Genomic DNA, 12254 nt, shown 5'->3' with positions numbered 1-12254 from the left:
TTCTTTTTTTTTCTTTTTTTTTTTTGTGGTGTGCGGGCCTCTCACTGTTGTGGCCTTTCCCGTTGCGGAGCACAGGATTCGGACGCACAGGCTCAGCTGCCATGGCTCACGGGCCCAGCCGCTCTGCGGCATGTGGGATCTTCCCGGACCGGGGCACGAACCCGTGTCTCCTGCATTGGCACTGCGCCACCAGGGAAGCCCTTAACCGGTATTTCTTTGATCACTGGTGAAGTTCAACATTTTTTCACATTTTATTGGACAACAGAACTTTTTTATGCCCTTCGCCCATATTTCCAGCAAAGCTTTAGTTCTACGCAGAGACTGGAAACACTTTCTTGGTACTATTGTCTTCCTTCAGTCCCTTGGACACAAGCATTTTCTGGATCAAAGGGAAGTGACCAAATTTACATAATCTTAAGAATCTGATTGTTATGCTGGTCTGGCAAAGAGGTGAAGACTTGGACAGTAATAGAGAGGTGTGGCTGTCTATCCATTTTCTACAATCACAATCAATTGATGGTATGAATTCCCTTGTTTTAAATCCTTTTTATTCTTACTTTAAGAATATAAACTAAACTCTTCACCAGAGTCTTACATTCTAATAGGATCTGGCCCTGCCTATCTCTTAAACCACTCCTTGCTATGTTCCTCTTTAGTCACTATGTTCCAGACTGATCTTTTTTCAGTTCCTTGAACAAGTCATTTCCCTCCTCAGTTCCTCTGTGCTTGCTGTTCTCTTTTGCTTGGAATGTTCTTCCCAGGGCTGGTAGTGTCTTATTTTCATCTCTGCAGATAGACATTCCCTGACTACCCAATAAAAAGTAGGTTTCCCTTCTGTTATTCTTCCTATAACATTCTACTCTTTCCCTTCATAGCATCACATACCTATCACAATTTGAAATTATATGTTTGATAGTTTGTTTACTTAATTACTGTCTAGCTCTCTTACTAGATGGTAAGCTACATGATGTTAGGAACTATTTTTTTGTTGTTCACCAGTGTATACTTGGTACCAAGAATAGTGTTTGGTCCAAAGTAGGCATATATTATATACTGACTGAAATAATGAATCACTTAATACTAGGGTATAATAACAAGATTATCGGAAAATGGGCAAAAATCTCCTCAAACAGATTCATTTATATTAGGATTATTTATCAGCTCTCTGCACTCCTGAGACATATTAATCTTCATTTAATTTGTAAGTTTAATTTAGAAGATACTCTTTTGAGAAATGCTGCTATCACCAAAAATGGAAATCTCATTTTTTAGCATTTAATTTGAATCTAACATATTTATAACAGGGAGCTAATACTCTTTAAAAATGGACAAATGAAAACAGGGCATTAATACCAGTGTTCCTATTTCATTAAATGGCATGTAAAACAAATCTCCAATTTATAGTGGGAATCCAAAATCAATAAGCAATGCTTAATGGTTAATAGAAAATTATGACCAGTGAACATAAATGTCATTTACTGAATAATTTCTTCAAAGCTGTAAATACTTCCATCTGACTTTATTTGTAAATTTATCCCCAAAGACAAAACATTTTCTTAGACAATTCTAAAAACCAAGAAATAAAACCAATTCCAAGTACAAGGGAAAATATCAGCTTATTTCTTTTAATTCTCTCCTTTTGTGATTATTAAAGGATGAGTAGGCAGCTATATGTTTACTTCCGATCCCCTTCTTCTTCAGATATTTACCTCTTACTGAAAAAAACGAAAAAATCTGATACTGGACTAATGTACCTGGCTCTTTACTGATAAGTGATGATATATCCAATTCTGAAAAGATATCAAGCAATACATAATAAGACTTTCTAATGAGTCTCCAAATGCTCTTGGTTTTTGAAGTTTTAAAAGGAATAACAACTGGAATGTTTCTGGCACATAATAATGTGTTAGCTTATTACTATCTCTCAAGAACTCTAAACCCTGTTAATAATATACTAATGTTAAAACTAAAATCTAGTAAATCTTCAATTATACTTCTTTGAATTTATATCAAGTTGCTGTTGACCAAGAATTATTATTTTTAAAATGAATAGCAAGTTAATTTTTTCTAATGCTAATCAGTGCCAATTAAGATAGTTATTTGCTACTATAAATTTAATAAAAGAATCATCAAAGATAAAATTACTCCTATCCTATTCTATTCTATTGGAATAACATTTGTTGAGAAAATATAATAGCATGATGAGAACTTCAGTTGAAATTAGTTTCTCAAATGTATTTTATCTGTGAGTAATATATAGCAAAAGCAAAACAGAAAATCAGACTTTCAAGGTCTACTCTTTGGACCTATATATCAGATTGAGCTACTGTAAACCTGAGGTGGGGGGGAGTGGAGATATGGAAAGAAAGAAAGAAATTTGAGTTATTTCTTTTCATTTGCTTTCAAAGAATAAAATGCTTATTCCAAAGGAAAGCAGGCTTTCTGGGGGAATAACTCCAATCATGTCTGTGCAGACCTGTTGGGAGGCAATTGATGTGTCACGTTTTTGTTTTTCACCTGTTGTGAAAAACAGAAATGAGATTAAGAGAGGCAAGAAGAAAGACTTTACCCACCAAACCACAGTTTTAAGGGTAACTGTTGCATCCTGTTGAGTCAGAGTCAGTAATTGAAGAAGTAAAAGTCAGTCATCAAGTCCTGGAAAAGGATGACATAAAAAGCTATTTGACAGAAGGATCACATTACAAGGGCAGTGAAAAGCTTCAAATGTATTCAGTATCTACTGAGGGTAGGAAGCAACAGGTGGAAGCTGACTGGCAACCTCAGCTTGATTTTGAAGTCACTGGGACACATACCTCTGCTTCTCTCTATGCACTGGTTAGGAGCTTAATAACCAAGGGTGATAGATTTTCAAAGGAAATTAAAAGAGCAAAGTAGAACTTTCATGAAATTAAGTTTGATAAAAACCATCATATATAGAATTAGTATTTTCATTTTAAATTCTCTTACAATTAAAAATGTGAATGGCTCACACAATGGTAAGAAATCTTAAGTTAGCACAGCCAACATAGTATAGATATATTTTAAAAATCAGCTTTGTCAGGTTTCAATAAAGCCAGAATGCTAAAAATAGAACAGACTGGAGGCAGGAAAACTGAGGGTGATGACGGTTCTGCCCTCCCTCTCTTAGCTACAATAGAGTTCCTTCAGCTAAATTTGTTGTGAAGACTAGCATAAACACATCTAAAGCATGTATTTAATAAATTTCATTTTCTCTTTCCTTGCATTACCAACCCACTACATCTTTTTACAATATCTTAGCTAGAAAAACAAAGGAGACAGACAGCTAGAGGAAAATTTAAGAAGTCCAAGATAGTTCTCATTCTGTTTTGCTTCATTAATTAGGAAGCATCAAACAGATTTTCAAGAGGATCTGATCAGTAATCTCACTTGGGTTTTCCTAAAGAATGAAAAGGTTGAGTCGCCTCTGCTGCCCTGCAGAATGGGATAGCCTCAGAAATATATATGTCTATATATCTATATGTCTTTGACATATAGATCCAATTTCAAAATAATTTCCCTTTTCTCGATGCTCTGAGAGCAGGCAGGAAGAAAGTCAATGAAACAGATTACTGTCTTTCTTGTGTGAGGTGTGGGGATGTGGGAACACAGCAACTAATGTAGTATAAATGTCTTCAAAATTCAACACCCCTTCATGGAAAAACTCCTCAACAAAACATAGAATAAAAGGAAACTTCCTAAACATGATATAAAGATTACACACAAAAAGCCTACAGTTAACATTATACTTAATAATGAAAAACTGAATAGTTTCTCCGTGCGATCAGTAACAAGACAAGGATGTCTATTCTTAACATTCCTATTCAACGCTGTACTGGAGGCCAATGCAACAAGGTGAGAAAAAGAAATAAAAGGTATAAAATTGGAAAGGAATAAATAAAACAGTCATTATTTGCATTTGATGATTGTCTATGTATAAAATACCAAGAATCTACAAAAAAGTACTGGTACTAATAAGTAAGCTTAGTAAGGTCACTGGTCACTAGATATAAGATCAACATGCAAACATAAATTTTATTTTTATATTCTAGGAATGAACAATTAGAAATTGAAATATAAAACAGGGACTTCCCTCGTGGTCCAATGGTTAAGAATCTGCCTTCCAATACAGGGGACGTGGGTTCGATCCCTGGTCAGGGAACTAAGATCCCACATGCTGTGGGGCAACTAAGCCTGCACACTGCAACTACTGAGCCCATGTGCTCTAGAGCCCATGCACCACATCTAGAGAGTCTGAGCACCGCAACTACTGAGCCTGCACACTCTGGAGCCCGTGTGCCACAACAAAGAGCCCACATGCCACAACGAAAGATCCCTTATGCCGCAATGATGATCCCATGTACCACAACTAAGACCTGACGCAGCCAAATTTTAAAAAAAGAAATATAAAACAGTAAAATATATAATAGCATCAAAAGTCATCAAATACTTAGAAATGAATCTTACAAAACTACCACAAGATTTATATGCCAAAAACTATAAAACACTGATGAACTGAATCAAAGAAGATTTAAATAAAGTGGGAGCTATACCATGTTAATGGATTGGACTCAATATCACTAAGATGTCAACTCTCCCCAGTTGATCTATATATTCAACACAATCACAATAAAATCCAAGCATGATTTTTTTTTTTTTGTAGAAATTGACAGGCTGATTTTTAAGTTTACATGGAAAAGCAAGTAGAATAGCCAAATGTTAGAAAGAAGAACAAACTTTGAGGACTCACTACCTGATACCCAAATTTACTATAAAGATATAAAGTATTGGAGCAAGGATAGATACATAGATCAATGGAACAGAATAGAAAGTCTAGAAATAGACCCACATATACATGGTCAATTGATTTTTGACTAAGGTACAAAGGCAATTCAATGGATAGCCACATGCAAAAGAAAGAACCTCAATCCTTATCTTACATGCTATTAAAAATTAACTCCAAATGGATCAGTGGTTGCCAGGGATTGGAGGGTGGAGGAAAAGGTTGACTACAAAGAGCTATGGGGGACTTTTGAGGGAGGTGATGATACTGTTCTAGGTCTTGATTGTAAAGGTGGTTGCCAAAACTTGTAGAAAGTGAATTTTACTGTTTATAAATTACGTATTAAAATACATAATTGCATATATAATTGTGTTGTTTTAAAAAAGGAAAAAAGTCTATTTTAGCCTCTGAGGACTATCTAGGAAGAAAGAAAAACATCTAGTTGGTAATATCCAGGCAATAATACACATGTAATCACAAGTTATTTATCAACAGGATATAACTGAAACAGATAAAACACTGAAGTGCCCCAAGATGTAAAGCCTTAAGTATCTGCATAAATAAGATTCCCCAATCTGCATATGAATTCAGCTTGGAAAGATTCTAGAAATCACAGGACCTGTTTTTCCTTTCCTAAATGCAAACAAGGAAGCATTCTGGATGCCTAATAAAATTTTCAATCCAGAAATATATGGAACATCTTTACTGTATGTCCTGCAGACAGCTCTAACTCCAACAATGAATTCTCTGTCTTATTCCCAAATATGTTCTTTGTTCATTGTTTTCCATCTCAGTACATGGTACCACCATCCACTTGTGTTTAAACAAGAAATCTGGGTGTTATCTTTGACTCCTCCCTGTCTTGTCTCCCCCACCAACCAATTTATTTATCACTGAATCCTGATAATTCTACCTCTCAAATATAGGATCTCTGCTGTAAAGCAGAAAAGAGTATAGAACTAGAACTAGAATCTAGAAGGTGAAAGACAGTGGTATGAGATGAAGTTAGTGAGGTAGGCAGGGACCATATTAATTATTTTGATTTGTGTACTCTTCTCAAACACATCTCAAATATGTACTCTTTTCTCCATCCCAACTTCCACCATCCTAGTACAAGTTATCATTCCTTTCCTCAAAATTATTTCAGTATTCTTAGTCTCCCTACATCCATTCTGGTTTCCCTTTCAATTCATTTTCTGCACTGTTCTTTTAAAAGTACTATTCTGAAAAAAAAAAATACTATTTTGATCATATCATATCATTCTTTCTTTAAAGCCCTTCAATGTCTTCCTGTTTCTTTACCACAAACATAAAAATAATTAATATGGTCCCTGTTTACCTACTATCATTTCATACCATTCTTTCACCCTCTAGATCCAGTCATACTCAATGCCTAGTTCCAGCAGAGATGCTTTGTTTGTTCTATATGTTGTTCCCTGATTGGAATACTCTTCCTCCTGCCTACCCTTGCGCTTAAACTGTATCTTCTTTTTTTCCTTCAGAAGCAGCTAACATGGCATTTTGAGGAAGTCTTCCATGACCCCTCATGTCTAGATTAGGTCTACTCTTTATCTGCTCTTACGGCACAGTTCATCTGTAAGTACTTGTGGTATAATAAAAAATATTATTTGGTCTTTGTCCCTGGTTCCTGTCTTGTAGTTCCTAAAACTCTTGGACTCTCCTGAGTGAAAAGAGTGCCTTTTGAATGCTAATGAGATGACTGGTACCTGGGGACCCCTAGATAGTTTCAGGATGGCAGCTGGTCACCAGAAAGATTAAGCCATGACTAGAGGGTTAAAACTTTCAGTTCTCCCCTCCCTGTCCTTCCCCCAATCCCATGTATGGGGAGGAAAGAGGGGCTAGATATTGAGTCTAATCACTAACAGCCAGAGATTTAATCAATCATGGCTATGTAATGGAACTTCCAATAAAAAAACCCTAAATGTTGAGGTTCAAGGAACTTCTGAATTGGTGAGCACACTGATACACTGGGAAGATGGTACGCCAAGAGAGGGCACTGAAGCTTCGGGCTCCCTCTTTCCCCCATGCCTTGCCCTATGCACTTCTTTCATATGGCTATTCCTGAGTTGTATCCTTTATAATAAATGGGTAAATGTAAAGTATGTTTCTAAGTTCTATGAGTAGTTCTGGTGAGTTATCAAACCTGGGGAAGTGGGTCATGGGGACCCCTAAATTTGTAAGTCAGATAGAAGAGCATGTAATCTGGGCACCCCATTTGTAACTGGTGTCTGAAGTGAGGACAATCTTACGGGAATGAACCTTTAAACCTGTGGAGTCTGATGCTAATTCCTGGTGGTTAGTGTCAGAATTTAATTGCATTATTGGACATCCAGTTGGTATCCAAAGAAATGACAGAATTGGTGTCAGAACTGATGATGGAAAAGACACCAACTATTCAGTGTCAGAAGGAACTTAAGAACACTTTCTGAAAATCTGTTTATAATTTCATTGGTCATAAACTCTACAAGACAAATGTCCTGTCTATAATTGTATCCCCAGCACTTAGCACAGTGCCTGGCACACAGTTCCATTATCTATTGGATGAATATATAAACTAATGCCTATCACTGGAGTGTAGAAATTCTGAACTGTTACCTAGGAGAAGCTAGGTCAGGGTTTTTTTCCCTGGGTCTGATTTTGACTTAACACTGAAAGCTGATAAAACAAAGAGAAAAAAGCAACAGGTCCAACTTTTCACTATGTGATGTTAAGGTCAACTACAGGATAGGGTGGCATAGAGGAAGGACCAGGAAACAGCAAATTAAGTAAATTTGCTGAGGCCTATAGGACCTGAAAAAAAATGAGGCCAGGCCTAAAAGACATGGTTAAGAAAAGACCATCTGCATCTTGCCATGAAAACAAGTCTTACCTGTGATGGGGTTATTCTTCCCTTTTTAACTTCAGATGAATTTTCACTCAACTTTCCTACTTTGTTAATTGAGCTGCATTTGTAGCACGTCCATCTTGTTTGCCCCTCAATTTCTATGGTGCACTCCTTGTTTTGCAGACAGAAGGAGTGATACAAATGGCCACAGCTGCAAAATGAAGGCAACCAATTGACACTTTTCATTATCATAAAATCATAAACCTAAGTTGTGTGAGAGTGTATTTAAAAGTGATAAATATTTCCAATAAGCTGAAATACACTGATGGGGTATAGGTTAAGAAACAAGGAAGGGGATTTACTTGTTGCTGTCCTCTCTTTTTTAAAATCCAGACTCACGTATTTGCACACTTAAGTTATGAGCACAAACAGCATCACAGTTCTCTGATTACAAACCACCAGGGGATAAGTTGAACTTCTGTTCATTTCTCAAACTATGAAACATTTTTAGACAGTTTGAAAAAAAGTCAATGGGGATAATCATAATTATATAAGTAATTTGATAATAACATGAGTGGTCTGCCTCATCAAATTCAAGAGTCATGATTTGATTAATAAGCATTTACAAAAATGTCAGTGTTACAGTAAATTCTAACATTATTCCTATGAAGAAATTCCCTACTGAATACACTAAGTTACCAAACAAGCCTTCCAGAAATGAGTGTTGAGTATAATTCTAAGTCATCTTCACTGATTCCTCATTTCTCCAACCTGCAATCTTGGACCACCTCAGACATCAATCCTTTTTTCTTTGACAGTCTTTATAATCTTCCTTTTCTCTATCCTCCCCCCCATATATATAGATCCATCCACCCATCCATCCATCTTTTCTCTTCTGTAGTCTTTCTCTTCTATACTCTTCTTTCTATAGCCATCCTTGCTCCTTTAGTGATTACTTCCAGTTCCATGGCTTTAAAATACCACCTCCATGCTGGTGACTGCCACATTTATACCTTCAGCCCAGACTTCTCTCCTCAACCTCATCTACCTGTCTCAAGACCTCTACTATGGATATTTAATAGGCATCTTAAATTTAACATGCCCCAAATTCTTGATTTCCACCCCACTCCACCCCCACTGCATGCTCTCATTCAACCTTCCACATCTAAATAATGGCAACTACACTCTTCTAGTTTCTCAAGCCAAAAACTATTCTTTCTTTCACACCTCATATACAAACTATAAACAGATCTTATCAGCTATACCTTCAGAATATATCCAGAATCCCACCACTGCTTACTTCATTACAATCATCTTGGGCCATCTCTCACTTGGATTACTGCAATAGCTTAACTGGTCATTCTATTTTCACCCTTGGCTTTCTACAGTCTATTCTCACCACGGCAGTCAAAGTGATCCTTAAGACAGAGGTCAGATCATGTCAACGCTATCCTCAAAAACATCCAATGGCTTTTCATCTCAGAGCAAAAGTTTAACTCTTTATAATGACCCAGTTCCTACATGATTTAGCTGCTGAAGTCATCTCTTATATTTTCCCTTCACTCTGCTCAGGCAACACTAGCCTGGCTCCCTTCACTACCCATCAAGTATGCCTAGCACCTGCATCATGGTTTCTGCACTTGTTGATCCTCTGTCTGGGCACTCTCCCCCTGACATTGCATGGCCACTTCCTTTAGGTCTCTACTCAAATGTTATTTAAACTTCCCTAATCTTTATAAATTAGTAGCTCCCAACGTTCTCTCTCCTCTATACCATGTTTTATTTTATTCATGGTAATTATCACCTGTTAATTAATTAATTTTTAAATTGTCTGTCCATAATCACCTTAACAGTGTTGCTTTCCCTGACCACTCTTCATAAAATATCTTGCTCCACAAACACTATATATCTCACTTAACATGTTTTATTTTTTTGCTGTGTTAGTCACTATCTGGCATTTTACTTGTCTGTTTGCCTCTTTCACTAGAGTATAAACTCCCTGAGAGCAGAACGTTTGCTTTGTTCATATGGTACCCTATCCCCTTGAACAGTACCAGACATATAGTAGGTGCTCAATAAATAGTGTTGAATGAATGGGCTGTTTGTGTGATGAAAACTACTTCCTCTTCCAACCACCAAATCTACCAATCTTCCTGTATCTGTAATAATAGAAGCTAACACTTACTATATGTCAGCATGGTTACAAGTGTCTTATGTAAATTATCTCATTTAATCTTCACAAAACCCTATCAAGTAGGTATCCCAATTTACAGATGAAGAAACTAAGACCTAAAGAGATGAAATAACTTGTCAAAGTCTCATAGCTAGTAAGTGGCAGAATCAGGATTTGAACTCAAGATTTAAAGTCTGGCTCCAGAGTCCATCTTATATTGCCTCTATCCATATATTCTGGATGAGCTGTCTCCTCCTGAGATCAAACCTTCCATTTTTGCACTAAACTTCCTTTCTCTTTGTATTGTGGCTTTAAATATCATTTACATGCTGATGATTTCTAAATTTATATTTCCAGGACATGTCTCTGACTAGAATAACTGTTTACCTGACATTCCTACTGGAATGTTTAAAGGGCATCTCAAACCTAACATCTCCAAGACAAGACTCTTGATTTCCCCAGCTCCTCACGCCTGTTCCTTCTCATCTTAGAGGATGGTACCACATTCATCCATTAGCTCAGGCCGAAGAAGTTTTTCCCTCTCACTTCACATCTAATACATCAGCAAGTTAACACTTCCCTTAAAATATATTCTGAACCTTCACTCCTACCTCTCTCATTCTGCTCAAATGTCACTTCCTTAGACATGTTTTTCCTCATTACAGTGTCTTAAAATAGCACTCTCACCCTGAACTCTTCTTCTTTCCATCCCCTACCCTTTATTTCTCTCCATAGCTCTTATTACTCTGTATTTATTTACCGCCTGACCACCCTAACACCCTTTCCTCCTGACTCCCATGCAGAATGTAAGGTCTATAAGGGCAGGAAACTTTGCCTTGTTTTGTTCACTGGCAGAACGATTGACTGGGGCTGTGTGTCCACATGTATTTCTGCCTGGCAATACCATACACACACACACACACGTGTCACATTTCCTTCCCTTTCTTACCTAAAGACAATAATTTCATCAGCCATTTCTTGGCGTCTCTTGTACTGCTGCAAACAAATAGAGCAGTAATCCTGCTTGGGATTTAGTCCTCTGGTGACTGAAGCTCTCAGGTTACACAATGACCAATGGAGATCTTGGTTTAGAAGGCTAGTCGTTGTTTCCAGCAGGGTCTATGAAAGACCAAAATAAAAAAATAAGCCAACAAAATATTGTTCATAAAGTGAAAGAGACAGAGGAGATGAGTGGAAAATAGCACTTGTTTTATTTTCAACCACAATTGAATTGGAATACACTATAAAGGCATAAAACTGATCAAATAAACATCTAAACACCCCAGACTTAAGTGGTTAACTTTAATGTGCAGGGTATTGATAAGGGCATACATCAAGATTCTCAAAATAATTATTAAAAGGCTGTCACTAGTTACTACTGAGAAATGTGTGCTCTGCCATTCTGTGGATTAATTCAGTACTGATGGCTTTCAGATGACTAGACAAACCCAAATCTACTTATTTATTACATTTATATAATGAGTTCTCTCTGAATGGCTCGAAGTTGTGTTGCAGCAAATAATTTTTTAAAATCACTGATTTTTAAATAGAAACTGCATCCCCATGGCGATATTTTACAATAACCTTTCACTGGAAAAGCTAATGGCCATTACTCAGTTTTCATCTCCCTTGGGCAGAGAGATCACTGTTTTCTGATCAGCACTTACAAGCCATTTGAATCTACTAAAGACTGTGACATCTGTCATTAAGTCACATAAAGTTATTTCACAGCTATCACATTAAGTCATTTTAAGGCTCTCTGTGTTTATAAACTATTGTTTACTTACTTCAGTGTGCAGCTGGGTTCTTTTCTGTCAGTCCCAAAGGGGAACATATATTGCCCATCCTCCTTGCTACACAGCCTGGTCCTTTAACTTTATCTATAACGCAGAATTTTCAGTTCTAATGGTCTGTTTTAATTCTTTCCAATCAACCCCATCTTTTCCTCCTCTTCCAAAGTTCACAAAAAATTTCTGTCTCACACTCAGCTTTCCTTCTGTCGCCATGGAGTCTGTGCCTGAAGGGGGATCAGCTTCCTTGTGCTATGCTTACTTAGCAAAACTGCAGTTCTTACAACATCCTAAGAAAAGCTCTATCACCCCAATTTTTCTTTTTCTTCTACTAAAAAAGCAGACAGTGTATCTAAGATGCCTAAGTGGCACTTTTCCTAGGTGGCTTCATGAGTCACTTTGAAGTACATGAAGAAAAAAATCTGTATACCAAGCTTGCTCTTACTGAGAAATAAAGGTATAGGCAGATTTGGGTTAAGGGAAGACTAATGACCATTTTTGGTTAGTGGCAATTATCTGTTTCAGAATGTTTAAAAGAACACTAATTTATTTTGCAATTTTTCTATACTCATGCTTCCTTTTCAATGAGTTATATCTTTGCATTCCATTACTTTCCAAGAAAGTATCTTACATTTTTCATTTGGA

The 12254-nt window shown here is 36.8% G+C and overlaps 1 protein-coding gene across 5 annotated transcripts in view; it reads right to left on the bottom strand.

The window, feature by feature from the left end:
* VPS8 (VPS8 subunit of CORVET complex) overlaps positions 1–12254 on the bottom strand; it is a 310442-nt gene that overhangs the window by 79319 nt on the left and 218869 nt on the right. For all 5 annotated transcript variants that reach the window (XM_067034155.1, XM_067034154.1, XM_067034156.1 and 2 more), the window contains 2 exons: positions 10769–10938; positions 7692–7857 (listed from right to left, as the gene is read on the bottom strand). In XM_067034155.1, the coding sequence (XP_066890256.1) occupies positions 7692–7857; positions 10769–10938 (336 nt within the window). The remainder of the gene's footprint in view (positions 1–7691; positions 7858–10768; positions 10939–12254) is intronic.

This window comes from Kogia breviceps, chromosome 5, assembly GCF_026419965.1.
Source record: "Kogia breviceps isolate mKogBre1 chromosome 5, mKogBre1 haplotype 1, whole genome shotgun sequence".
Classification (NCBI taxonomy): Eukaryota; Metazoa; Chordata; class Mammalia; order Artiodactyla; family Physeteridae; genus Kogia; species Kogia breviceps.
Note: the sequence above shows the minus strand (reverse complement) of the source record. Positions and strands in the feature narration are given on the sequence as shown.